The sequence below is a fragment of the Myotis brandtii genome, unplaced genomic scaffold, assembly GCF_000412655.1.
Source record: "Myotis brandtii unplaced genomic scaffold, ASM41265v1 scaffold43, whole genome shotgun sequence".
NCBI lineage: Eukaryota > Metazoa > Chordata > Mammalia > Chiroptera > Vespertilionidae > Myotis > Myotis brandtii.
Genome location: NW_005366455.1, coordinates 353,860 through 380,279, shown reverse-complemented (window position 1 = coordinate 380,279; position 26,420 = coordinate 353,860). Strand labels below are relative to the sequence as shown.

Sequence of the window (26,420 nt, the reverse complement as noted above, 5' to 3'; positions counted from 1 at the left end):
CAACTTGAATATTCCAGACTGACCAAAATTATTTATTGCTCTTTTAATTTAAGGATGTTAATTGACCCATGGTAGAAGATAAAGAGTGGTGCTTGGGTTTGAGATTGTCAGTATTTTATCCTTGTCTAGAGCGGGAGACACTTGGTTTGTGTTATATGAATGCAATTCAGAGAGAAATGTAGGTATAAAAAAATTCAGGAAGTCCTCAGTCTAGAATGGTCTACATTGTTTTGTTTTTCTGAACGATGGTAAACAGATCTGGACATGGGTGTTATAAATAAGTTTCCAGCCAGTCTTCCTAAACAATGCTTGATCTGTAAAGAAAAAAGGAAATGAGTTGGATTTTTATTTTAATGTGAAGTGAAAAGAAGAAAAAACACAAATGAGCCAACACTTTCAAGGTAAACTATTTCCTCGTTGTAAGAACATGGTAGCAAGTGCTTAACTGTGATAACATGGTTTGCTAGAGTGGTAACTGTTAAAAACTATGTGTTATTCAGAAAACGTAGGCCCATACTTTTATTAGTGTTACGTTCCAACTAAATTAATTAACTACTCTGGATTGTTGACTCTCCATTGCATACTTATGGTACAAAGATAGGATTTATGTATTAAACTTCTGAGGTTTTTGCTTATACAAAGTGATCTATTTCTAAATAACTCATTTCAGGGAGTTGAAGTTTTCTGGTTCATATAAATAACTTTTAAGAAATAATACTAATTATATCGACAGAATATAAAGTGAAGCAGTTAAAGAAAATAAAAAAAATCAAGAAAGTCTAAATAGTAAAGAGGAAACATATATACCTTGAGAGCTCCATTTAGATAGACATGATATGCTTGACAAAAGCTGTAGGCACAATACAGACAGTTGAGAGTTAGAAAACAGTCAAATTTAATAAAAAAAAGAGGTTCTGAAGTTACTTCAATCTTAATTAATCTTAGCTATAACACTGGAGCTTATTTTTTATGCTCTGTACAGCCCGCTGTACTTATTCCTGGATTTATGACCTTTCCCTGATTTTATAAATTTAATTTTTGAGTAAGGGGTACATTCACACGATTAAATTTTTCTTCTTTAAAGTATGAAAGAGTTTATAACAAAAAAAAAGTTTCTCACCACTGTCTCCCAGATATTTAGTTTCTCCTTTATAGCTAAGTTCATAGAGCTATTAAGTGCATATGAGAGAATATAAATATATGCTTCTTTTTAAAAAATATAGTTTTATTGATTTCAGAGAGGAAGGGAGAGGGAGAGAGAGATGGAAACATCAATGATGAGAGAAAATCATTGATTGGCTGTCTCCTGCATGCCCCCCAATGGGGACAGAGCCTGCAACGTGGGCATGTGCCCTTGACTGGCATCAAACCTGGGACCTTTCAGTCCTCAGGCCAACGCTCTATTCACTGAGCCAAACCAGCTAGGGCCAAATATATGTTTATAAAAATTTTTTTTACACGAATGGTGGCATACTCTGCAAATTCTTTTGCACTTATTTTTCTCAGTAATACACTTGGAGATGTTACCATAACCATAAACGAGAATGTCATTTTTTTTTAGGGCTGTAGGGTATTTCATTGTGTAGATGTACTGGAATCTATATGATACATCCTACATTGATTAACATTAAGTTGTTCAAATATTTGACCATCACAAACAGCACTACTGACAAATAACCATGTATCACTCATTCACTTGACTGCAAGAATGTCTACATTCCTTGAAGTAGATTTGTTAGATCTGTTAGTACCCCATCACCACGCAGGGATTTAAATGATTTACATTCCCAGCAGGAATGCATAAGATCGGCTTTTTCTACACATTCTTCTCACCCCAAAGTTTGGTCAAACTGTTAATCTTCAGCAATCAGCTTATTTAAAAATGGTATTTCAGTGTAGTATCAATCTGCATTTCTCTTGTTATTAATGAAGTTTAGCATATTCTATTGTATTTGTGTATATACTTTTCTTTTCTATGAAGTGTCTGTTCATATATCTATTAGTTTTTTTATTAGGTTGTGGTCTTTTTATAAATTTGTAATTGCTTTTTATTAGGAAAATGAGCTCTTTGCAATACTGATTGCAAATATATATATATATATTTTTGTCTGCTATTTGTCTTTTAACTCTGCTTCTGGTGGCTTTTGCCATATAAATTAAAAAATATTATATGGTTGAATTTGTCAAAATTTGAAGTGCCTTCTGGGTTTTATATAAGTATTAGAGAGGTCTTCCAGTTCCAAAAGCTATAAAATAATTCTTCTGTGGCTTTTATGCTTTTTTCTTTTACATTTAAATGCTTGACCCATTTGGAATTTATTATGGTATAAGATCCAGATCTGATTTAATTTTCTAGATTACTATCCACTTGTCCAAACAGTATTTATTGAATGATTCTTCTTTTATGTAATATACTTAAGATAATAACCAAATTTAAAATATTGTTTATGGGAAAGAAGTGAAGTTTAATTAAGATTGTCAGTGAAGGTATGCTTGGCTGAGTACTTTCCTTTTCTCCTGTCCTCTTCTCTCTCTCTCTCTCTCTCTCTTTCTCTCTCTCTCTCTCTCTTCTTCTTCTTCTTTCTTCCCCTCTTCTCTCTGCTTTTCTTTTTTTTCCCTTTTCCTCTAGTCATCAGACTTCACAAGTCTAAATTTACATGAAATCTAACAACAGCCCTGCCAGTGTGGCTCGGTGGTTGAGCGTTGACCTATGAACCGTGGGTTACAATTCGATTTCCGGTCAGGGCACATGCCTGGGTTTCAGGCTGGATCCCCAGTAGGGCGCATGCAGGAGGCAGCCAATCAATGATTCTCTCTCATCATTGATATTTCTTTCTCTCTCTCCCTCTCCCTTCCTTTCTGAAATCAATTTTAAAAAAATCTATCAACATAGCTTTATTGAAATGTGACTAGATTAGCATTTTAGGGGAATAGATAAGTTTCTCAATTTTATTGGAAAATTTTAATTTACATGTTATATCATGCAACTTTATTTTGCATCTTTATTTTGTGTAGTGTGTTGCTTTTCAGATCCTCTGGGTGAAGCTGCTGTAGATTGGTAGCAGGAAATAGATAATTGGACACTATGAGAGGACTTTCATATAGCACCATGCCTATCATTAATGATGTGACCTTCACTAATAACTAAACTTTTTGGCCCCTCAATTTCCTCATTTTATAATTCTTTTATGTAAAGGATTTTAAGATCTCTCCAACTTTAATATTCTAATAAATTTTATTCTAACACAACCCTGTCTATATTAAAGAGATGTGATAAAGGTCTAACAAGAAAAGTACACGTGAAAACACATTTTTAAGCTGTATAACAATATACAAGCGTGCTAAAACCCACTGGAGTAAATCTTGTATATGTATACTAGAGGCCCGATGCACGAAATTTGTGCAAGAGTAGGCCTTCCTTTCCCTGGCTGCTGGCACTGGCTTCCCTCTGGCACCCGGAGCCGGTGCTTCCCTCGCAACGCTGACTTCGTCCAGAAGGTCATCTGGCCTACTTAGCATATTATGCTTTTATTATTATAGATATTCAAATCTTCACAAGATATCTTTTTAGAGTTAGAGTTATTATATAGTTCATTGATAATAAGTAGCATGTGTATGTTAATAAGGGAGGTGAAGAAAAAGAAATTATTTTAAGTTCAAAAGGAGTCCATAATCAATCTAATCATTTAAGAGATGTAGTAACTACCAGAGCACATGAGATTGTACCTTCATAGTTGATGCATCCATTGGAGTCTTCTTGACCTTGCAACAGCGTTTCCACTTCTTCCTCTCTCATCTTTTCACCTGATGAAGCAAAAGTCTTTGTTCAGAAAGGAAGTCAGAGAATATTTTCAAAATTCCACCGTAAGCGATCAGTTTGGAACTCCTGGAGACTATGACTAAGCTCTCGGAGGATAGGAACCAAGCCCTTCTTATTCCTCTCGCACTTAGTAGGTTGCCAATAAATGTTTTTGAGTCAGTGAATTAAGTGCACATTATATACGAACTAGAGGCCCCTCAGCCCAGCCTGCACCCTCTCCAATCCGGGACCCCTCGGGGAATGTCCAACTGCCGGTTTAGGCCCGATCTGCCGGTTTATGCCCCATCCCGGCCTAAACCAGCAATTGGACATCCTTCTCACAATCCGGGACCGCTGAGTCCAACTGCTCACCTGCCTGCTGCCTGATAGCCCCAAACCGCTTCTGCCTGCCAGCCTGATCTCCTACCATTGACCTCCCCTGCCGGCCTGATTGCCCACAACTGCCCTCCCCTGACACGACCTGCCTCCTCCGTGAGGTGGCGGAGACGCTGGGACCAGCTACCTCCATGCTGTGTGAAGCCGCGGGACCCCCAGGCCTCACCACACGAAGCAACCACTGGGCCATGCAGCCGCTGTGCGCGTGGCCATCTTGTAGCAGCCATCTTGTGGCGGCCATTTTGTGATGGCGTCACAAGCGAAGGCCACCTAGGCTTTTATTAGTATAGATATTCAAACTATATCCCATGAGGACTACAGTGTTTTACTATTCATTACCAGTAATTTATGTTACCATTTTCCCCAAACTCACTCATTGACACTGTAGTTAATTGAAATGGTCGTTAACTTTTGAATATTCTTTTACATTTTCCCTTTGTAGTCTTTCCCCTTATCTACCTTGGTTATAACATGATTCCCTCAAGTCATACTCCTTCTTATATATTCTGTCCTACTAATTCCACTAGAAAAAATATCCTTACCCAGTGTGGCTAGAACGTGACGGAGTTCAGCACCCATGACCGTGCCATTGCCTTCCTTGTCAAAGACACGCAGACCCTCAACAAAGTCTTCATAAGTGCCCTGCTCCTTGTTGTTAGAAATAGCTTGCATCATGGGAAGAAATTGTTCAAACTCAATTTTCTTGACATTCATCTCTGGAAGAAATTGCAATTTGGAGAGTGTTAGCAAACATAAAATGCCATCTCTGAGTCTCAAATTAAACTTCAAAGTTTATTCTAGATGACCTGAAAAATCTTCATACAGTGAAAATTTCAGTTGGTAAGTTGCTGATGAGAAAAATTTGGTAATAGTTAATAGCCTGAGCTCTGGAGTCCTAGTCCTTGACCTTTTATCGCCAATCCACCATTTACAACTATGTGATTATGGGCAAGTTTATTAACCAATTTATGTCTCAGCTTCTTCATCTCTAAAATAGAGATATTTCATAGTGCTAGTATGAGAATTACTAGTAAATAAGATGACACAAGCCAAGTTTGTCACAATACCTGGGACAACTGAATACTTAATGTTAGCTGCTATTTTATTAGTATTGTCAATTTAATATTTTTAAAAATATATTTTTATTGATTTTTATTTCAGAGAGGAAGGGAGAGGGAGGGGAAGAGAGAGATAAAACATCAATGAGAGAGAATCATTGATCGGCTGCCTCCTGCACGCCTCCCCACTGGGGACCGAGCCCACAACCCAAGCATGTGCCCTGACCAGGAATCGAACTGAGACCTCCTAGTTTGTAGGTCAATGCTCAACCACTGAGCCACACTGGCCGGGCTTAATTTAATATTTTTATAAATACTAGGGAAGCTATATAAAATTATACTGATAAAATAAACCCATTAGCATGTAAATATAGTAAAACTTAATTGAACTTTAATATATAGTCCAACTTTGTCCTGAGCTTTTGTAGGGCCTTCAATTTCTTTAAATTTTAGCTAATTTAAAAAAGAAGCTTATGAGGAAAGAGTGTGTCAAATTTTTTGTGATCTTCTGACTTTTTTGTAGTTTAGAGGCCTGCAGATGATAGGACTATCTTTAGTAATTTTTGACAAGGTGAATCATATTCACAGGAAATATAAAATGGACTATCCAGATGTATGCAGTGTATAGTTATGTACCTCTAAAATCAGAATTCCCTTTTACTAGTCTCTCCTCATAGAATACAAATCTAGTACATTAAATAATAGTAAAAAGATTGAATGGAAATGCTGAATAAATGAATATTTACTTAATAATTCCATTAAAGATGGATGTTTGATAAGTTAGAAATGGCACTTAAGAAGGAAGACTTGACTTACTATTCTTTTACTTTATCTCACTCTCTCAGCTATTATTTTGTGTGATTTACCTGGAAATTTTCCTTCAAAGAAAATGAACTGTGATGAATAGTCTAGCAGACTGATTTAGAGTTAGGTTTTCTTGAAGTATTTTTTTCTTTTGCAACACAAGAAAATTGTCATTTTAATTATCAAAGAAAAAAGAAAGTATTTGTTTTCTTTTTTTCCCTATGGCAAAGATAAACAGCCCATGTATCTACTTGAAAAAACGTCAATTTGGTCTTGTTGTTGTTGTTTGTTTTCCAATAGATTATTATATTTTGCCATGAACCTTTGGGATTAAAAATTTTTTTTCTTGCTCTAGACTGAAGACTGGGTTGTTTCTGTGTTGAGCAACTAAATTCTGCAATTTTGCCACTCATGTATGTCATTGACTTTGATCCCATGATTTAACTTGGTGACTGAATGCAGGTTTGGCTTAGATTTTTAGGTCTTTTTGTAATTCTCTGGACATAAAAAAATACTCTTATTAAGATGTCATACTGTTTTTGTTAATTAAGATAGCTGAGTTTCCTTTAAGAGACTTACAGAAGCAGGGTGTTAAAAGATAGGCCATTGGGCAAAGTTAGCAGGTATTTTGTCTCCCTGAAAACATTGATTTCATTTCTCTGGCTTTTATCAGAGTAGACATCCTCTCGGGGTGTGCTATTATAATTTACTTGGAGTTATTTGCAAAGTGCATTATGTTTTAGTCATATTTAACATCTTTGTCAAAATGTAATTTTGCCTTTGAAGGTTTGAAAAAATTTGTAGATTTGGGTATTATTTCATTTCATTAACCTTTAAATTATGAGCATTAAGATAAGATGATGATAATGATGTTAGCATTAAATATTATTTCCTTGCATTAGCATGAAATTTTATCAAGCTTGCAAATTCTCAAAGGAAGGTTAACTTACTTTATGAGGGAAAAAACTGACTCTAGTCAAGTGGCACACTTACCATCAAAAGCCAATTAAGTCCTATTCTGTGAAACTTATTTCTTAATAAATCTCTCTTTCTCTGAAACACACACACACACACACACACACACACACACACACATACACACACATACACACACCACATATTTCTCAACTTATTGGGAAAACATGGGGTTACCTTCATTGGTGGGATTTCCCAGCACCTTCTTGACCTCTGCATTGGTGGGATTTGTGCCTAGAGCCCGGAGGACATCACCAACCTGGCTTAAGGTGATTTTGCTATCACCTGTCCTGTCAAACAGGAGAAACGCCTCCTTGAAATCTGCAAGAAGCAAGAAGCATTAGGGGGCTTTTTTTTTCTACCTCAGACCTATAAGTTAACCCTAATTTCATCAAAGATCCAGTTCAAACTCTCCGCTATTTTACAAGTTTTTCCAACGTTGTGATTGCTAGATTCTCCCTTTTCCTAGTTCAAACAGTCACGGACACACCCTTTCACGTGGGGGCTATTTTAAAGCAGCATTTCCCATTTCAAGTCATATGTTATTATTAATCAGATATGAAAATTGGAGCCCTTAGTCATATTTGTTCATATTTCCTTCATCTGCGTGGGAAGCAGGAATGGGTTAAGACATTCTGAGGCTTTAAGAATTCCTTATATAACCTCTCATATAATTAACTAAGTTAACATTTCAAGAAACATTTTCAAATGGGGTTGTGTTTGTGAGGTTAACACAAACTTCTCAAATTACATGGAAAAAACCTCCTCTTGAGTTACAAATTTCCTAGATACTCCCCTTAACCAGTTTTCTTCAGGAGTAACTTCATTTTTTCAGAAAGAAAAATCTAGAAAGGTGAGACAAATCTCTAAATTCTATAAGTGGTCATTTAACCACTTCAATGTGGGACTGTAATAGGCTCCTAGTATAATTTATTCAGAAGGAGGAATATGTGTTTGGGTCTGTTGCTATGGTAATCTATTCTTTTTTTTCAGATCATACATATGACAACATGTTGCTGTGTTAGTTGTAAGTACATATATCCTAATGAAAAATTTATGGAGATAATGGTAAATTCACATGCACTTTTGAGAAAAAATACAGATGTCTTAAATACTCTGCCTAGTATCCCCCAATAGTAACCTTTTGCAAAGTTATTGTATACTATTGAAATCAGGATATTCACATTGATAGATACCACCAATTTTATTCAGATTTCCATTTTACTTGTACGTGTGTGTGTGTGTGTGTGTGTGTGTGTATAAGTACATATTCTTAAAGTGTAATTTTTTTTATCACAATCACTATATTCCTTAATTTTCCTAAATTTTGTCATTCTCCTTTAATAGAATGGTTTTGCCTTTCAGAATTACATTAAAAAAGAATTAAGGCATGTACACCAAAAAGACAGAAAGAGGTACTACTATGGATTAGGGGCCAGTAAAGACATTTTAATAAAACCTTCTAAGTTTAACTAAATTAATTTCCTAGGGAACCCAAAAGTACTGATGGCAACGTGTTGGAGTTAATACTAACAATACTCAAAAATCATTTGTGAATGAAAGAGGAGAAAGCAGTCTTCTTTTAGGCCATTAGTTGTTCAGGATCAAATTATACCTTCTGGATTACTCAGCAAAATACCCTATTTTACTGTCCCTCCATCCCCTAATCTAAGATTGAACCAGACATTTTCACTGTCAACTATTGTGATCATGTTTCCCTCCTTTGCTAAAATTTCCCCCTCATATTCTCTGCAATTTAACCATAAAAGATCATTTCCCTAATCTGAAAACATGCCCCAGGCACTGTGGGTTCATTAGTTAAATATTGTTTCATCTTTCTAAGGGACATGTGAAACTGAACTATTCCTGTTACTGGCTCCAGGCTTTCATGCACAAATCGCTCAGCGGGCTCACTATTACCCTGGTCAGATGCTTGATATAGAAATAGGAATTTTATGGGCTGTAATAGAATCTTCCTGACATTAAACCTTCTGTTGATTTAAAGGCTAAGGCCAGAAAGATATTGTTCTTTCTACCCCAGAATTTTAAGGCTTATGTTTTTCTCTTGAAGAGTCTAGAACATGGGTTAGCAAACTCCTGCCTAGGGGCTGACCACCTGTTTTTTTAAACAAAGTTTGATTGGAATACAGCTATTTGTGTATGTATTGTCTATGGCTGTTTTCATCAGCAACAGATCTGGGTTCTTTTTATAGAGACTGCATTTGCCAATAAAGCTTAACATATTTACTCTTTGATCCTTTAAAAATTTTTTTTCCAGCCTCTTGTCTAGAACAATACTGTTCTAGAACTTTCTGTGATGATTGAAATGTTCTATATCTGGGCTGCCCCAAAATGTAGCTACTAGTTACCTGCAATTCTTGAGCACTAGAAGACCACTAGTACAACTGTGGAAATGGAATTTTAAATGTTTACTATTTTAAAATAGTTAATTTATTTTTTAACTATTTACAGTTTAAATTTAAATAGCCACATGTGGCCAGTGGTAACTCTACTGGACAGCATAGGAGGACTTAGACCTTTAGGATGCTATGATTTTCTAGTTGTTATTTCTTCTTTCCTACAAACCTGTGAAACATTCAAATAGAACAGCCTTGAGTAAAACTATTTAATCATTAAACAAGAAAGTAATCAAAGAAAGTCTTCATTCCTTTCTGAACAAATCAGATTTCCATTTCATTTAAAATGCTAAGAAACATTTGTTTTCCTGGCACAAGAGAAAAACCAGTCCACCACACCAATGTTTACCAAAACTCTGTATCTAAAACCTATTTCATATATGAAGTAATAGGTCTCAATGTAATAGTTTAATAGGTTTAAACTTCCCTTCTGTCCCTATAAGGGTTTTAAAGTCTTCTATTGTTTGGTCCTACCATAGTTTGGCTTTCAAAATGACCCTGTAAAGTAGATATTTAAGAGGACTTGGATGTAATTAGCTGAAAATGTTGCAGCATCACTAGTTAAAAATGTATCAAAAATCAAACAAATTATAGTAGAAGTACCAACTATTTTGAATAAAAAATAGTCCTATTTAGTATAATTTTATAGGATATTGAGTTCTGAGTCATGAAGTTATCTAATTGTTCTACATGAGGCCATCAACCATGATGTGGATACATGTGAGTCTGTACTACAGCTACTACAGCAAATATCCTCTTTTTCCTTAATTGATGTTTGAACATGAGATAGTCCAGACACTAAAACACAGGAAACTGTGGAATTCTTTAGGTGGAGAACTGAGTCTTTGAATAGGTCCTTATTAATCACCTATATTTAAAATTACATAAAATATACCATAACATGTATAATATTGATACTTATTATGACCAATCTTCTAAGTTATATATCATACACCTAATTTTTCTTCCCTTCTCTTTTATAGATTATTTCTATCTCACTTTATTTGAATATGTGACACTCTCACTCCATAAAACATGCCTCAGTACACTTCTAGTGAAAAAATAGGATCTTATAGGGCACAGGATTCTTGGATTCCAAGACTGAAAGGAGAAAAAAATGGGAGTGTTAGGGAAAGTATTCTGATTCTCTTGAATCATAAGAGTTTAAGTTTTTTAGTTAGTAACTGTTTTTATGAAAGAAATTCTAATGAATTTAAACTAATACCAGATTTTGATCCTATTATTAATTCTTAGGTTCCCTGAGCAAGTCCCATCCCCTCCCTGGCAACCTGTCTTGTGTCACTAAAGATGGACCAGGAGACTCTACTGTTTCCCCCCACAGTTTTATGACAAATACTCTTCCCTCTTTGTCTGTGAATTTACTTTTATTCTATATCTACTTTACCCATCATTTCTCTCAATGCATTATAATGCCCATTGAGATTATGTAGATTTGGTCATTGGCAGTTTTATAATAATTATTTTATTTTCCAAATTGAACAATTCAGACTTGCAAAATCTCTCTTTAAGTATTTGATTAACAAATTAGCCATCCAAAATCTACATCTTTTGGGGGTATACTAGTATATATAGATATTTAGAAATCAGTGAATATAAGGGCCTATTTTGTAGTGTTTATCTATTGTTTGCTTTAACCTCTGATTACTAATTATAAGAAAGGGCTGCTTGGGGGTGCTGAGAGAAGTTAGAGTGATTGAGAGCATTTATTTTTAGAGTGGCAGCACCAGTGGGGGGTCATTAGGAAGAACTAATCTCATCCAGAGGGAGTCGGCTTTCCAAACCCATCTTTCTGAGTGTGCGCATATCAACAGCAATATCTTTTAAACTTACCCTCCTGCTGTTCCTGAGAGAACTCGATCTGTCAGAAAGAAATTAACCACAAAGAATATTTTAACCAACCAAATTGTCCTGACTTTACAGTGTATCCAAGCTCATTCCCTGAGTCATCTTTAAAGTAAGCTCCCAAAGTCAGCCTACTTTTCAGAGTTCAGGCATAGCTTGGACACTAACAGGTTGAGCCAGTTAGTCACATGCCTTGGAGAGAAGTGATATTTCTGAAACTAGGCAGTGTTCTGCCTACTTCTGAAGTAGAAAAGCTCAATTCACTTACCAGCAATCTGGTCAGCACTGAAGGACTGCAGTGGCGAGAGGGAGAAAGAAAAAACAGCTAGTACTCTTTCAAATGCATTGACAGAATTGAGTGCTGTCTGTCCTGAGATTTTTAAAAAGCCATGTAGGTTTCATAGAGTAAGAAGGTTGCCTGAGGATACGTTGGAGTCTAGGATAAATAAAAAGCTATTGCAAAAGATAGTTAGGGAACATCTCTCTTTAATGAATCAATGCTTTAGCAGAGGCCAAGTCAAATACTTCCTGGAATAAGATAATAATCTAGAGTATATTGAAGATATGTCTAAAACAGGTACACTGTTTTAAGAAGTACAGATGCATTGCATTGCAAAGAATCACCACAAGTTGTTCTTCTGTTTAGCCATCACATTTTTACTTAATGCATCGGAAGTAGATTACTCAGCTTTAGAAATTGGCATCACTGGATTGTTTTTTAAGATGTAATATTTTCCTATAGTTGCAGAGGGTTTTTTTCTTTCTAAATTTAGATATAATAAACCTTATGTGATATTGCAAAAATTGATGAAGCCTAAAGTACTACTTTGGGAACTAAGTCTTATTTTTCCAGCTGGCATAATAGCTCTAATTCTTCTATCCTCAGCCCACCTCACCAAAAACCCAAAGCAGATTCTAAAGACTCATATTGAATATGCTATCTCCCCAATTCTGTTTGATGTCTGCCTTTTTTCTCAGTAAGATGATAGCCCCTATCTCTTTCCTCCTGCAAATCACAAACTCTTTTCTCGTAGGACCCACCATGATGGAGCTGCTGGGCTGCAAAACAGCGGCGAAGATGAGGAGTTGAGGGCTGCTCCAATCCCTGAGTGGGGCCACCCTGGTGGAGGCTGCCTTTTATTGTGGGGGAAGCTGTGACCTCACAGTTCGATTCAGGTTTCAGAGAGAGGTGGCCACTCCCTTCGGAGAGTTCTTCAGCTTTCTTAGGGCAAAGAGGGAGAGGGATCTGTACCCTGAGGGCTATTTTTAGGAAACCAGAAACCATAGTGAGCCCGAAGCCTGTCGGTACTTTTATGGTCTTTATCTCTGAGATGCTCTCCTGGAGTGTCTTCCTTTAAGACGCTTATTTGTTCAGTGGCAGAGGAGCCTCAAATTACTCTAGGGGCCTGAGCTGACCCCTGCTCCCAGTGAATGTTAGACTTTGCAAACGTCAAGTGAGCCGTCTTGGTATTAATGAAACGTATTGGATAGGACTGGTTTGGGGTTTCAATTGGCAACTGTGGAAAAGTTCAGAGGACCTGAGAGGCATCCCACATTCTGTGAGTTTCTTAGGGTTCACCCAAGTGCTAATTTGGCCAGTTCTTGAAAATCTGTGATTAATCAATTTTTACAATCTGTATGCTCAGAAGTATAAAGCTTATCTAAACCAGGAATGGTTTGATCTCTGTTTTTCACCATTCTCCCTTAGTACACTTATTACATTTGGGTATTTTCTTCCCTCCCTGTTATCTTTATAGTGGCTGATCAGTCAAATTTCTGAAGTTCTTCTAGGCAGGAAAGCTGATAGTCTCAGTCTCTCTCTCTCTCTCTCTCTCTCTCTCTCTCTCTCTCTCTCTGTATAAGCTTTATTCCTGGTTCTTTTTAAAACAAAACATTATGCTAAGTGAAATAAGTCAGTCAGAAAAAGCTAAGAAGTATATGATTTCACTCATATGTGGGATATAAGACTGAAGCTCATGAATACAAAAAGCAGTGTGGTGGTTGCCAGAGAGAAGGGTGTGGGGGAGAAGAGGGTCCTAATATAAGGTGACAGAAGATTTGACTTTGGGTGGTGGGCACATGGTACAGTATACAGATCTTGTAACATAGAAACCCACACCTGAAACCTGTATGTTCATGTTGACCATTGTCACCCCAATTAATGCAATAAAAAAGAAAAGTAAAACAAGACATTAAATTTATTGTGGTGACATTGAAAAATAACATTATATGAGTTCAAACATACAATTCCATAATACACCATCTGTATGCTGCATTGTGCGCTCACCCCCCAAAGCCTAGCCTCCTTCCGTCACCATATATTTATAGATTCCCCTTAATCTCCTTCAACCTCCCCACTCCCCCCTTTCCTTCTGGTAATCACCGTTATCTGTTGATAGACCATTTTTGCATTCTTTTTCTCTCCTTCTATTTGAGATTTTAAATTTTTATGTAAGTTCCTAGTAGAACGTGCTGATTCTGTTTCTGTCATGTCAAACATTTGATGGCTCAGTCTATAGACTGAGAAACAAAAGAACCCAGAACGGGGCTGAGGAAGGCAAAACTGTACTTTAGAACTTGAAATGTATCCCAGGGAGTGGCCGGTAATGGGTTCTCATGGTAGCTGATCTGAAAATAGAGGGCACTCTCTTCCTAGAATGGTACTGTGCAAAATGGTACAGGAAAGATTGGTCTTAAAATGTCCACTAATGTTCACACATATCTATCAGTTTTCTACTTATTTAAAGCATCTCACAGGCATAAGAATGTTGGAAGTAAGTTCTAATGTAAGTACTGTTTCCGCACTACTTTTAAGGAAATGGTCACAGAAAGCACAAAGTCTCCCCCTGCTAGACAAATGTGTATCTGCAGCTTTCCCTTATGCATTTAGAAAGAAATCAGCACTTACTGGTAAATGTGTATTACTTTTTGTTCAAAGACTACGGATAGTGAAAAAAATCTCATAGGGTCTTGAGTTCCAAAATGAGGACTGGAAATATAATTTAAACAATATTAGTACCTAGGTAAGCATATCTTCATAAATAGATTGACACTTTGAAAGAGTTAATAAAAATATTTAAACGCTTTGAATCATTAGGGGAAAATAGAAGGGAGGGACAATTGATAATTGTGTACTTTGGAGCCTCATGATTCTGATGCAAAAATTAAAAAGGCTTTAGAGCAAACCATGTTTCATTGTGTTTTTTAGTCTTGTAATTTTATGTATTGAATTGCCTATGAGTAATATTGAGAGCTAGCATATATCTTTAGTAGAGCTGATAAATACAAATAATAAAAAGTAAACTCATCAAAGTTTCTCTACATAATGATCATTTTCTTTTCTTTCTTCTTTCTTTCTTCCTTTTTTTTTGAGTAGAGATGTGTATCCTTGAGTATATATAGAATATGGTTAATTTGTATAAAATCTGTTGAGTATACTGGGAAGTCATTTTAAAAGTTATGTTTATGTTATGAAAAAGCTATTTTTTACCACTTGGATATCATGTAGAGGTTCAATTATTAAAATAGAAGAGGTAGGCAGTTGCCAAACTTTTTAACTCTATTTTTTCTCTGAACTTTATCACATAGAGAATGAGAGTTTAGTTTTTTTGAATCTATTGGGAATCAAAGTAAACATTTAAGCAAGTTATTGACAACTGTGGAGAAGGCTGCAGTATAGTCTAGTCCAGGGAATAAACTATACTTTTCAAGTTAGAAAACCCAGGTGCTGTGCTCATAGAATAAATGGGAAGTGCTATTTATTTTCTGGTACACCTTTACAAATGACAAAAACTTTCTCTGGCATCTCTTCTGGTGTTATAATGGAGAAGTAACCAGCACACCCCCCCTCCCTTATTTAAATAACCAGCCCTTTGAACATGACTTTGACAAATACAAAATGGCAGCTGATTTTGAGCTCAGTTTGCTATATCATCATTTGGTTTATTTTAAAAATTAGATTTAAGTCTCTCTTCTCATATCTGTTTCTTAGAAATTAACTATTCTTCAAAGTCCTGATAAAAGATCCTCCTCTTGAAAAGAACCTTTTTTCTCTGCTTATCTAGCTCCCTCCTTCCACTCAAAGATGACCTTTAACCTTCCGATTGTAAACTTCTGGGTAGCTCAGGGCATTATGAAAGCTTTTGTCCATGATATGAACCCAGGTGCAGGCTTACTCCAACCTCTCCCTCTTGTCGAGCTGCCCCCGCCTTTATTCTTCGATGTTATCCCCCATAATTATAAAATACCTGCCTACATTAGATGATCAACGGATTTTCATTAAGTTAAAATCATTAGAACATAGGCCTAGTAAGCTCCTCCTTCGAACATAAGCTCCTCCTCTAGGATATTATATTCCCTGAGGGAAGAGACTTCATCAGTCCCTTCAAGAGCTCACACTCTAGGAGAGGTGCTTACATTCTCCTTTGACACGCCATCTCCAGCCCTGAGAACTGCCAAACACATAGGCATGCTCTTCCTGAGTTATTGATGTATGTGCCCTTAGATTTCCAGAGCCTTTGCTTAGATTCTGTGTAAATGTTTATGATCAAGACTACTACTTTGCAAACCCTCAATTTGTTTTTTTTTTCCATCTCCACCTACATACTTATATTAGACTGATAGTAAAACAATTACACTCCACATTTTTGTGAGTCATACACTGTTTGGCTTTGGATTTAGGTAGGTAGTAGTGTACAAGGTACTGGTACTAAAAATGATTTTTGTTGCAATATTTATAGGTATTTTCTCACTTTGAGAAGCATTTTTCTAAAAGTAATCATGAGGTTTGGTTATCTGATTAAAAAAAGATAAAGTCTCTGGTATATAGAAGGAATTTATAGGAAAAATATAAAATGCATTTAATCAGACAGGCTCTGGAATTGATGTATGTTATGATTTGGTAGTATTAACCAATGTCACCCCAATAAATTTAATTAAAATATTTTTAAAAACTGCTAAAAAAGATGTAGTAAAACAAGAAGAGCTATAGTAAAAGGTGATTTGGGAGATATGTGTTGTTGATACTGAGGGAAATGCCCTAGGAAGGAACATAGACCACAGTCTTTAAACAACTTCATCATCACTGCAAGGTACATGGGACTGATCACTGGTGAGGCTGAGTAAAACAATCAATCTACCAGGGCCAGCTTTCCATCAAGAAAACATCGCTGCAGGTTCTCTGATTCATTGTCTGGCAGAGAGACAAAGATCTGGATGTATGCAAACCCTAAGGAAAACTTCATTAATTTTTCAGGCCAAACTCACAGACTTACTAGGAATCACTGTAAAATACCAGTAGAAGTCTTATTTTAAAACTTTGAGCTTTGTATTTCAGAATAACTCAATTTAAAGGAAATAAATATTTTTTGTTGCATTGTTTTTACCTCAACAAAGGATATACTTAGGCTGGTGACTATAATAATGGTATAACAAGGTAAAATCAAGAACAATGAGAATATAGTACTGGCTCAGATTGTCTAGTATGAGAGAGAATAATAAATGGCTATGTTGGATAATTGATCTGAACAGATGAAGAAATGATTAATTCTCTGCAAAGATGCTTAGACTAGTCAACTAAATTCAAGCACATTAGAGCAAAGGCTAAATTATTAAAGCAACACAATTCAGACCTACAGACCTACAAGAATTAACAGAGAGACCTATGTAAATTTTAATAAAACATTGAAAATGTGACCCAAGTCTACATTTCAGATTTCTCATCAGCTTTCCCATGGTTAATAGTTGATAAATACATCTAAAATTTATTGTGAATTGTATTTTTTCTAGTTGTATTTGTTTGCATGTAATTTGTTAAAAATCCAACTTGTATTTTTGTTTTTTCCTCCTTTGATTTTTAAAATATGAGCATCATAAAAATTTGTGGTGTGTGTTATAAGAAATTATAAGTATCTGCCTTTTCCTACTTATCTGGAGAAAAAGTTCTTTTTGTGATAATAGGTATACATGAATATTGGCATTACCATTTTAGAGGTTTCAGGTCTTTTGATATAGTGGAAAGAAAACTAGATAGGGATTAAACCATTCAGAATTTTGTTCTGGTTCTCATAACAAATCATGTGTCTTTGGATTAAATAATTTCTCTTGTCTGTATCATAGCTTCCTCAAATATAAACTATTATAGTTAATGATTTCTAGGGTTGCTTAGGGTACTACAGTTTTCCATTTTTTTGTTAGTAGAATCTACCTCAACTCACTTTTTCTAGTGGAAAAGGGTAGGGTGCCCAAAAATTCAATTAATAATATTATTTTGAAGTAGTTTAGTTAAAGAGAATTTAAGCAAAACATAATTTCACACACTGTGTTCAGTTGAGTCAGATGTTTTATAAACAGGAGACAGTATATAACTTTGGGCACTTGATAGATTCAAAGAACCTCATTCACCACAGTGGAAATAAGTATAAAAAGTTGATTAGGATGTGATTTTATCTTTAGGGAGAAGTTTCTTCTCTGGCTTCAGCTCACCATTATTAATTTATGACTAGAATAGCAAGGATTTATCATCCATATAATTTAAATTTTAACTAGTGTCATTGAAGCCCTTCCTGTATATATATTATAATTTTGCCCTCCAAATTCTGATTTGGGTGATAAGCAATGGGTAGAGTCTTGATTGTAAAAGCAAACTCTAAAAGACCTTCTTTTCATACAAAAAGTATTTCAGTATGAAAAGACATGGAAGAAAGTGCAGTATCAGCAGACTAAATATAATCCTTCCCACAATTTCCATGAGTCAGATGGTGCTGAATGCTGGTAATTATGGACTGACTTCTAAAGACAACTTGCCAGGGGTTGGTGCAGTTGCAGCACTAAAATGTCGAGAGGCTAAATTTGGTGCTGTCACTTCATGATCTTCTTGACTTGCAAAGATTTCATTATCTTTAACATTGAAAGTGCTACTCGCCATTAATTGGTGAACACATCTATTCCTTTCCAAACTGCATTTTACTTCACAAAGACATCAGCCAGTTGCTTGTAATTCAGAATATAATATTAGAGAGAGATACCAATGCCCTTTAATATTTTTCCACTCCATTCCACCTATTCTCTTTCTCTCTTTTTTTTTTTACAACCTTAGTGTTTGAAAGTGGAAACTTGATGCAGACACTCAGAGATAGTTTTAAATAGTTTCTGATTTTCTCCTGAGGTTATATTCACATCACAAATATTAATATTACAATTGATTGACATTATAATTTTATTAAAAATTAACTCATATTATTGAAAGACCAGAGTAAACACAGACAAACTCTTATAATTACATAGTGAAAACATAAAAACAACTTATATATGTTCCTCCCCTTTCCTTCTAAATAGAAATTGGCCATATGTGTTCTCTTCCTCAAACTGGTTAAGGTTTTATTATTATACATGTGGCATTATATTTCTATAAATAACCCCAGTTAATGTACGGTTGGGATTTCCAGTTTAAACCATGTTGTTTACTTGTAAATAGAAATCCCATACCATTCTCAGAATATTAGCCCGATGGCAAGTTTTGTAGTTCAGATTTAATATATGTGTATGTTAAATAAAAACATACTCATTTAAAAAATTTAATCAGCTTCACTACATTTAACAACACTTAAAAAATAATTTGGTATAACTTAAAATTTTTTTCAGCTTTATTGGGATATAAGTGACATATCACAGCAATTTTCAGCCAGTGTTCTGCAAGATGTTTTAAAACGTGCAATACTTGACTATTTAGTCAGGAGCACTGACTGCTTTTCCCTTAGATTGTCAAATAAAAAATGACAACAGCCAACACAATGATAGCTGTCCAGTGTGAATGAATCAAAATTATATCTATTTTTGTCAGATCAGCAAAAAAATATATATTTCTTATTGTGCCACAAAATGTTAGTAATTAGTTTATGTGCCATGAGATGAAAAAGGTTGAAAATCGCTGGCATATAACATTGTGTAAGTTTAAGGTGTACACGTGATGATCTGATATGTGATGGTTTTGATACTGTGAAATAATTATCACAATAAGGTTCATTAAAACATCCATCACTCACATAGGTATCTTTTATTTAAGTGAGAACTTTTAAGATTTATTCTCTTAGCAGCTTTCCAATACACAATGCAGTATCATTAACTCTAGTCACCGTGCTGTACATGGATCCCCAGAAGTTATTCTCTTACCCTGAAGTTGGTATCCTCTGACCACTTCACTCTTTCCTTCCACTTCAACCCCCACCCCTGGCAATTACCAATCTACTTTCATAACAGCGTTTAAAAATATATACATGTTCTGTTTCCAACTTTTTATAGGAAGCTGTAGCACAGTGGCTAGGAGTCTTTCTTAGTTCCTAATATTCCACCTCCCATGGGTAAAAGGGAACACAACCCATCAGCAACAGATGATAAGATAGGAAAGCTGCGGAGAATAGAACGGTAGTGAACGGCCAAGGTTAAGGCATGAACTTGCTCTGAGGTGTGCTTGTCCCTCCCTCTCGTGGCGACACAGGGCTGTGCAGGGTAATATAAGAACCACTCTACTTCACATGCTGGAGAGGAAAAGAGTCTCCTTTACACATTCTTACCAACAGCAACTCACTCTTTGTAAACAGCAGGTAGGTTGTAATATGGTTAACACAGTGGACTCTGGATTGGCCTGTGAGGTTAATCCTAGCTTCATCATTGCTAGTTATTTGATCATGGATATAACACTGAATCTCTTTTAGACCCTTTAGTTTCTTTTCTTGCAAAATGAGGCTAAAACAATCTCAGTGCAATGTTTTGAGGATTAAATAAGATAATAGGGCACAGAGTAAATTCACAATGAATGTAGTTGTTCTATTATAAAGAACTTTATAATTTTCAAAACCTTTCATGGCCATGACCTTGTTTGATTTCTCCAAAAATCCTCCTAAGTGGGATTGGGTTTGTATTAGCCTGGTTAGATGTGAGAAAAAGAATTTATAGATTAACACTAACAATCCTACACCCTGACCAGAATAAGTTAGGTGTCACAATGTATACATATGTTTGCCTCCACTGAATATCCATAAGTAAATAGATGTATTTATCAGGAATGCTGTATTTCCACCTTGCCTATTAAATTGGAAGTTTAAATTTTCCCAAGCACATGGTCAATTGTTGCTGTGAGGTTTGTAATTGAATGAGTTTCTGTCAATGCATTTTGTACCTTTACAACTTTTTGTAATATCGCCTGCAATCTAGTCAGAGATGACCCAATTGAGTGGTAAATACAACGAGAATTAAAATTTAAGCCACACAATGAGAGACATGATTCTTAGTCCCATCACTTCACAGCAATCCTGACATACAAGCTATGGCATGCAGCATGCAAAATATTCACTTACACCTTGAAGAGCTTTAGAAATCTAGTAGCATGGTCATTTCATTACTTATTTACTTTTGTTATTTCACTTGGTTGTAATTTTGGGCATCAGGTGTTAATTCTTTGCACCTACAACTATGCTATTCAGGGTAGGTTTTAATTCCTACACTTGAGATTCTGTCAGGCAGTGTTCTTTATTCAGGGCGGTGTTGCTGGAAGTATCATCTCTGTGAAAGCAAAGAGCTCGCAGAACCACCTGGAACAGTAACTTTAATGGTCAAATATCAGCAGAAAATGTGCTTTTGAAAAAGGATACTCATAGAAAATCCATGGAGATAAGACATCATATAAGCATTTCCTCAGATATCAAAGGTTTTATGTCAGAACAATTGAAGAAACTGTTCTAAACAAATGACCAACAAATCAGGAGGAAATAAAAAAAATTTAAAAATCCTCACCCAAGGATATTTTTCCATTGATTTTTAGAGAGACTAGAAGAGAGGGAAAGACAAAGAGAAATATCAATGTGAGAGAAACACATTGATTGGTTGCTTCCTGCACGCCCCCTGACCAGGGCCCGGCCAGGGAGGAGCCTGCAACCTAGGTACGTGCCCTTGGCCAGAATTGAACCTGGGACCCTTTGGTCCGCAGGCTGACACTCTGTCCACTGAGCCAAACAGACTAGGGTGGAAATCAAATTTAAAAGCACATTTAAAAAAACACACATTTACGAAATTGATAAAACTAATTAATCTACAAGATTGTTCAGAGTTTATGGTGAGTCAAATATATGGCTGTTAAACATGGTATGTTATATGAAACACAGATATTGGCTGGGAAAAATATTGAGGAATTCAATATTACCATGATTATAATACTACACAAAGATCATTATGCTTAAACTTTAGCATTACTCAAAGTCTAAAGGACAGATAGATTTCTAAATCATATGATTTATGAAAGTTTAAAATCCAATTACGTTTTTTATTAAGTTTTTAGAAAGTTAATGAACACATAGAATAGCTCTATTAATTTCTCTAAAGTTCATTTTCTCTGCTTGAAGAAAGTTTATAACATATGAGGTAATATAACTAGGAACATCATTACGTGATTAAAAGCATCATAATATGAAATGTTTCAATGTGCATTTTAATTAGCCTTGTTACCTACTTGGATGAAATTAAGTTTATAAAGTCCTCAAGTTGCATCACATTCTTTGGCCATGTTATAATACCTATAAATACATACTCATTTCATATTGATAAATGAAAATCATTGAAGGCATTGAAATTCCTTCACAAAAATATATTCATTCCACTTATATTTTCTTTCTTTTCTCTTTCTATCAAGAATTGGCTCTCTGGACTGGCTGGCATGGCTCAGTGGTTGAGTGTCAACCTATGAACCAGAAGGTCATGGTTTGATTCCGGTTAGGGCTTGATCCCCAGTGGGGGGTATGCAGGAGGCAGCCAATCAATGATTCTCTCTAATCATTGATGTTTCTATCTCTCTCTCCCCCTTTCCCTTCCTCCCTGAAATCAATAAAAATATATTATATAAAAAAGTAATTGGCTCTCTGAATTAAAGATAAAGGTTAATTTCTTCCTGTTTCTTCTAGATTTACTTAACTTATTTTTGGGTTTGTGTCCCTTACTGGGACCTATCACATCTCTGGTTCTGCAGTGACATAATGAAGATGGAACAGACCCCATATATATAGAGACTCCGAGGAGTATTTCCTTCTTTTGCTTAGTTGCACTAGCTCATACCAGCTTTAATTCAACCTATAGAGGAAAAGATAAACCAATTTTCTGCTGACTATAAAAAAGGAATCAGTTTAATCTCTTGATTAAAAGAGTGATGTTTTGTCTTGTCTTGGAGTCTTTTTACCTGCCAAGCTAACATTTTATTTATTTACTTACTCTTACACAGTTTCTCAGGGAAGAACATTAATGCCTGTTTTCATTAGTGAGTTACTTCTTTTTCTTCTTAAGATAAAGGTACATTTTCCCCTTTCCAGATACTTGTAGTCCCAGATACAAAGAGAGGGTATTGTCTTATAAATCACAATAAATATAAAGAAGAATTGCTTTGAGATTAATTTTTATCTTTAATGTTAGGATAGAGCACAGAATCAGAGGATAGAGGCAGCCAGAATCACTGGAGTGGCTGTAATCACGCTTACTGTACAATGTAGTCAGTGTGCATCTGCACAGCTACATTAACAAGGTTGTGCGGATGAAACATTTGGTTTTCTCTTAATGAGCTGTATGCAGGCAGTCCTCATGGTGGAAGTATATTTATTAGAAGGTCTGACATGCATTTCTCTTCCTAAGTAGATATTCATTAAAAATAATAGTTCCTAACAAAGAAAAAATAGTTCCTAACCACCACTATTAGATTCTATGAAAATTTGACTTCAGTTATCTATAAACTCAAGATAAAATATTTATGATAATCTACTCCTACTTTGAAACATAAAATTTCATGTTTAACTGGAACGTTATAAGAATTATGAATGTATTTATTTAACTTCAGCACATATATCTAAAGATGATCTAAGTAAATATTTATGTTAAGAATATTTTTAAAATTTACAATTATAGTAAAATAGTCAATGAAGTGTTTATCTATAGGTCAGCATCACCCCTGCAAGTAAAGTGTTAAGTTAGCAAAATTCAGATTTATTGTGTACTGAACTTTTGGCTTCAGGGAAAAGAGCATGCATAGGCACTTTCACCCATGAGTTTTCCATATTAGGCAGGGTTCTTTAGATGAAGATTTTAAAACTGTCCTTTGGACCAATCTCAGCCCAGTGAATGAGGAGAAGGGGCACATTTGATGGGTTACATCACTGAGAGGTAGCAGCCTCATGCATTGCATCATTGTTCTAAAAGCAGCTAACCTTTTGCTATTCAAGAACTGTGATCACAGTAAAGTGTTGACACAAAAATCAATCACATTCTCCTTAGTTCAAGGATGCAAGAGCTCAAAGACATAAACTAAAAGCCATAGAACCAAGCTTTACAGTATTTTTTGTGTTAGTTTCATTTAGAAACAGCTCACGCATTCTGAATTAAATCCTGTGTATAAATAAACAAGATGACAGTTATAGTCACTGAAACACTTGAGTACCTAATTGTCTGCACTGAGATCTCATTTGGTGTTGTATCAAGTTTTATTAAGCAAAGCTGAGGGGGAAATTAGCTTGAATTGCAAAAATCTTCTCTTTTTCAAATGACATAAAGCTGCTGTCAAATAAGGACATCCAGGACAACTGGGTCTTCAGCTGCTTTAAAATTTTTGGAAATCACTGGAGGGACCCAAACGTTCCTTCTGATATAGCTTTAAAGTAAGGGATCTAGTTTCTACAGAGATTTTATAAAAAATTAAAACAAGTATTTGTTTAAATATTTGTAAAGCACCTTTACGCTTATATAAATTACCCCAAATTGCACTTTAACAACTTGGGAGGGGGGGGGGAGGAAACTAGAGAGCAAAAATATAGAGAAAATCAAGGTCCCACATGCAATTACCATACTCATGGTAATTTTATTGAAATTATATGTTAGAATTCATTTACCTTTTAATCAGGATTCTCTCCTCTCCAAATCTACCAGTTCGCCTAATAATGGCATTTGTCTCGATGAAAAAAATATACCTTATGCAAGTTTCTAGAGTTCCCTACTGTCGAAAGATGTTTCAGTGACCAAACTATTCACCCGTTTAGTTACCTTAATGGCAGAGAGGTCAATTTTTTCTTCTTTGGGTGGGGCAGGTGCAGGTGCTGGGGCAGGGGCTGGGGCAGGAGCAGCAGCCGCAGGTTTCTTCACGTCCTTCTTTGGTGCCATTTTGTTGAAAAGAATGGGTTTTTACAAAAGAGAGAGAGAAGAAGCACCTCCAAAAGAACCTGTCAAAGTGATTCTTGGAAGAGGAGTGGCGGTGCGGTTGATCCACGGCCCAGTGTCTTGAAGGTGGCCCCAGGGTATTAAGTGGCATAAGGGCCTGCGTATATATTTCACTTAGTGCCTAACAGAATCTCGCACATGAGGCTGGATTGGACAGCACGCTAGTCAAGGGGGATGGCATTCCTACTCTGTCTATAAATGGAGTCTAAAGGGTCAGGGCTTCATCATATTTTTTTAAACTCCTCTTGCTTTTTTTTTCCCCCCACCTCCCTCTATAAAAGAGAAAGACGTATGCCAAAGCCAGTCTCAGATCCTTTGGTGATAGTAAAGTTGATGGACGGATACTATTTTCTTCGTGGAATTATAATTCTGCTGAAGTTGTAAATCTTTTTTTCTTCACGCCATGCCTAAGAAGCGGACTGAAGGATTCTATTTCAACTTGGAATTTTGGCAGGGAGTGTCACCAACTTTCACCCAGCTCCTTTGCTCATGCTCCTCCCCCCTTGCCATAACTCGCAAGAATATGTTGGTCAGCAAAGAGGACGGGATGTTTAAAAATAAAAAGCAGACGTATAAGGAGAGCCCATCAAGTCTTAAACTGGTTTCCTTTCTAGGGAGCACAATCTCTCTCTCTCTTTCTCTCTCTCTCTCTCTCTCTCTTAAACTGGATGTGGATGCTAAAGGAAAATAATTTAAAAATACTTTTTATAACTTAGTTTTCTTTCTATAATTTAATGAAAAATATCAAATGGAATGGAAATGACAACAAGATTTACCCTCTTGTCAAATAACTTCTTTTTAACAGTGACTTTCAAAGTAGACACCCATTTTATTTCCTAAATGGCATAAAGTCTGATTATTTATTTATCACCTACATTTTTTTTATCCATACTAAAGAGATAAGATAAATTCTTAAATTAACCTAAGTGGCCAGAGAAATAAAAAGAGAAAAGGACTTTAATTATCACTATGGTGTAAGTTTGTTTGGGTGAGTAACAGGTTTCTCTTCTGTCCTTGGGGTCCTCAGTTTGCAAGGCTAGACTCTCATATTAAGAAGCATAAGAATGCCCAGCAGGAGTGGCTCTGTTGGTTGAGTGTCGTCCTGTGCACCACCGAAAGGTTGCAGGTTCAATTCCTGGTCAGAGCACATGCCTGGTTTCAGGCTGGATCCCCAGTAGGGGTCATGTAGGAGGTAGCTGATCAATGATTTTCTCTCATCATTAATGTTTCTATTTCTCCCTCTCCCTTCCTCTCTCTGAAATCAATCAAAACATGTCTTTAAAAAAAAGCATACTGGTAAGAATAACTATTGTACTATCCTTACTTCTGTTCTTTCAGGTTAATTAATGAGTAGGCATTAATTAATAAACAAGCAGTAGCTAATTTGAGATTTTAAAAGAGCCATATTTATTCATTACATATATAAGAGCATATATACACATATACATATATACATTTATGTATATAAATATATATGCTGATACTCATTTCTTACATATAAGACAGTCATGAGAATCTGAGCATATTTTATCTAAGTATAGTCTTTGTCTCCAATTTAAATAATTAGAGGAGAATTTAAAAATAATGCCATGTTTTATCATATATACGCTATTTTTGTAAATAGCTAGAATTTGTCCACCAGTTTGCTTTCCTTTAGATTATCAAAGGGTAGATGGGGTTTTCCTGCAATTATTGCATGGTGGATATGCTCTTACTCTAGCTCACAGCCTGTATTAATACTTTGTTCCATGTGCAGAAATCTCTTAAGACCCATGACGGGTTTACAGATAAAAGAGTTTTGTGTTTCAAGGCAAAAATTCTAAATAGGAACACATTTATTTTTCATATTTAGGGGAAAATGGCTTGATC

The 26,420-nt window shown here is 35.6% G+C and overlaps 1 protein-coding gene across 2 annotated transcripts; it reads right to left on the bottom strand.

Annotated features, from left to right (window-relative positions):
- Nucleotides 1–9: 9 nt before the first annotated feature.
- MYL1 (myosin, light chain 1, alkali; skeletal, fast) lies at nucleotides 10–24,675 on the bottom strand. Of its 2 annotated transcripts, none has more exons than XM_005874181.2 (7): nucleotides 24,378–24,675; nucleotides 11,301–11,328; nucleotides 7,210–7,353; nucleotides 4,738–4,911; nucleotides 3,727–3,804; nucleotides 808–850; nucleotides 10–314 (listed from the first exon to the last, which is right to left on the bottom strand). In XM_005874181.2, the coding sequence occupies exons 1-6, from the start codon at nucleotides 24,492–24,494 to the stop codon at nucleotides 822–824; spliced, it is 570 nt and encodes a 189-aa protein (XP_005874243.1). In that variant the 5' UTR covers nucleotides 24,495–24,675; the 3' UTR covers nucleotides 10–314; nucleotides 808–821. The 2 variants fall into 2 exon arrangements, with proteins under 2 accessions (XP_005874243.1, XP_005874245.1); XM_005874183.2 differs by lacking the exons at nucleotides 11,301–11,328; nucleotides 24,378–24,675 and adding exons at nucleotides 11,581–11,605; nucleotides 12,354–12,436.
- Between the last annotated feature and the right edge of the window lie 1,745 nt (nucleotides 24,676–26,420).

Coding starts and splice junctions, on each gene's coding strand:
- MYL1 (XM_005874181.2), bottom strand. CDS start 24,494: ATGGCACCAAAGAAGGACGTGAAGAAACCTGCGGCTGCTGCTCCTGCC. Junction 3,805..4,737: donor TCACGTTCTAGCCACACTGG/GTAAGGATATTT, acceptor TTGCTTCATCAG/GTGAAAAGATGAGAGAGGAA. Junction 851..3,726: donor TGGATGCATCAACTATGAAG/GTACAATCTCAT, acceptor TTGTGCCTACAG/CTTTTGTCAAGCATATCATG.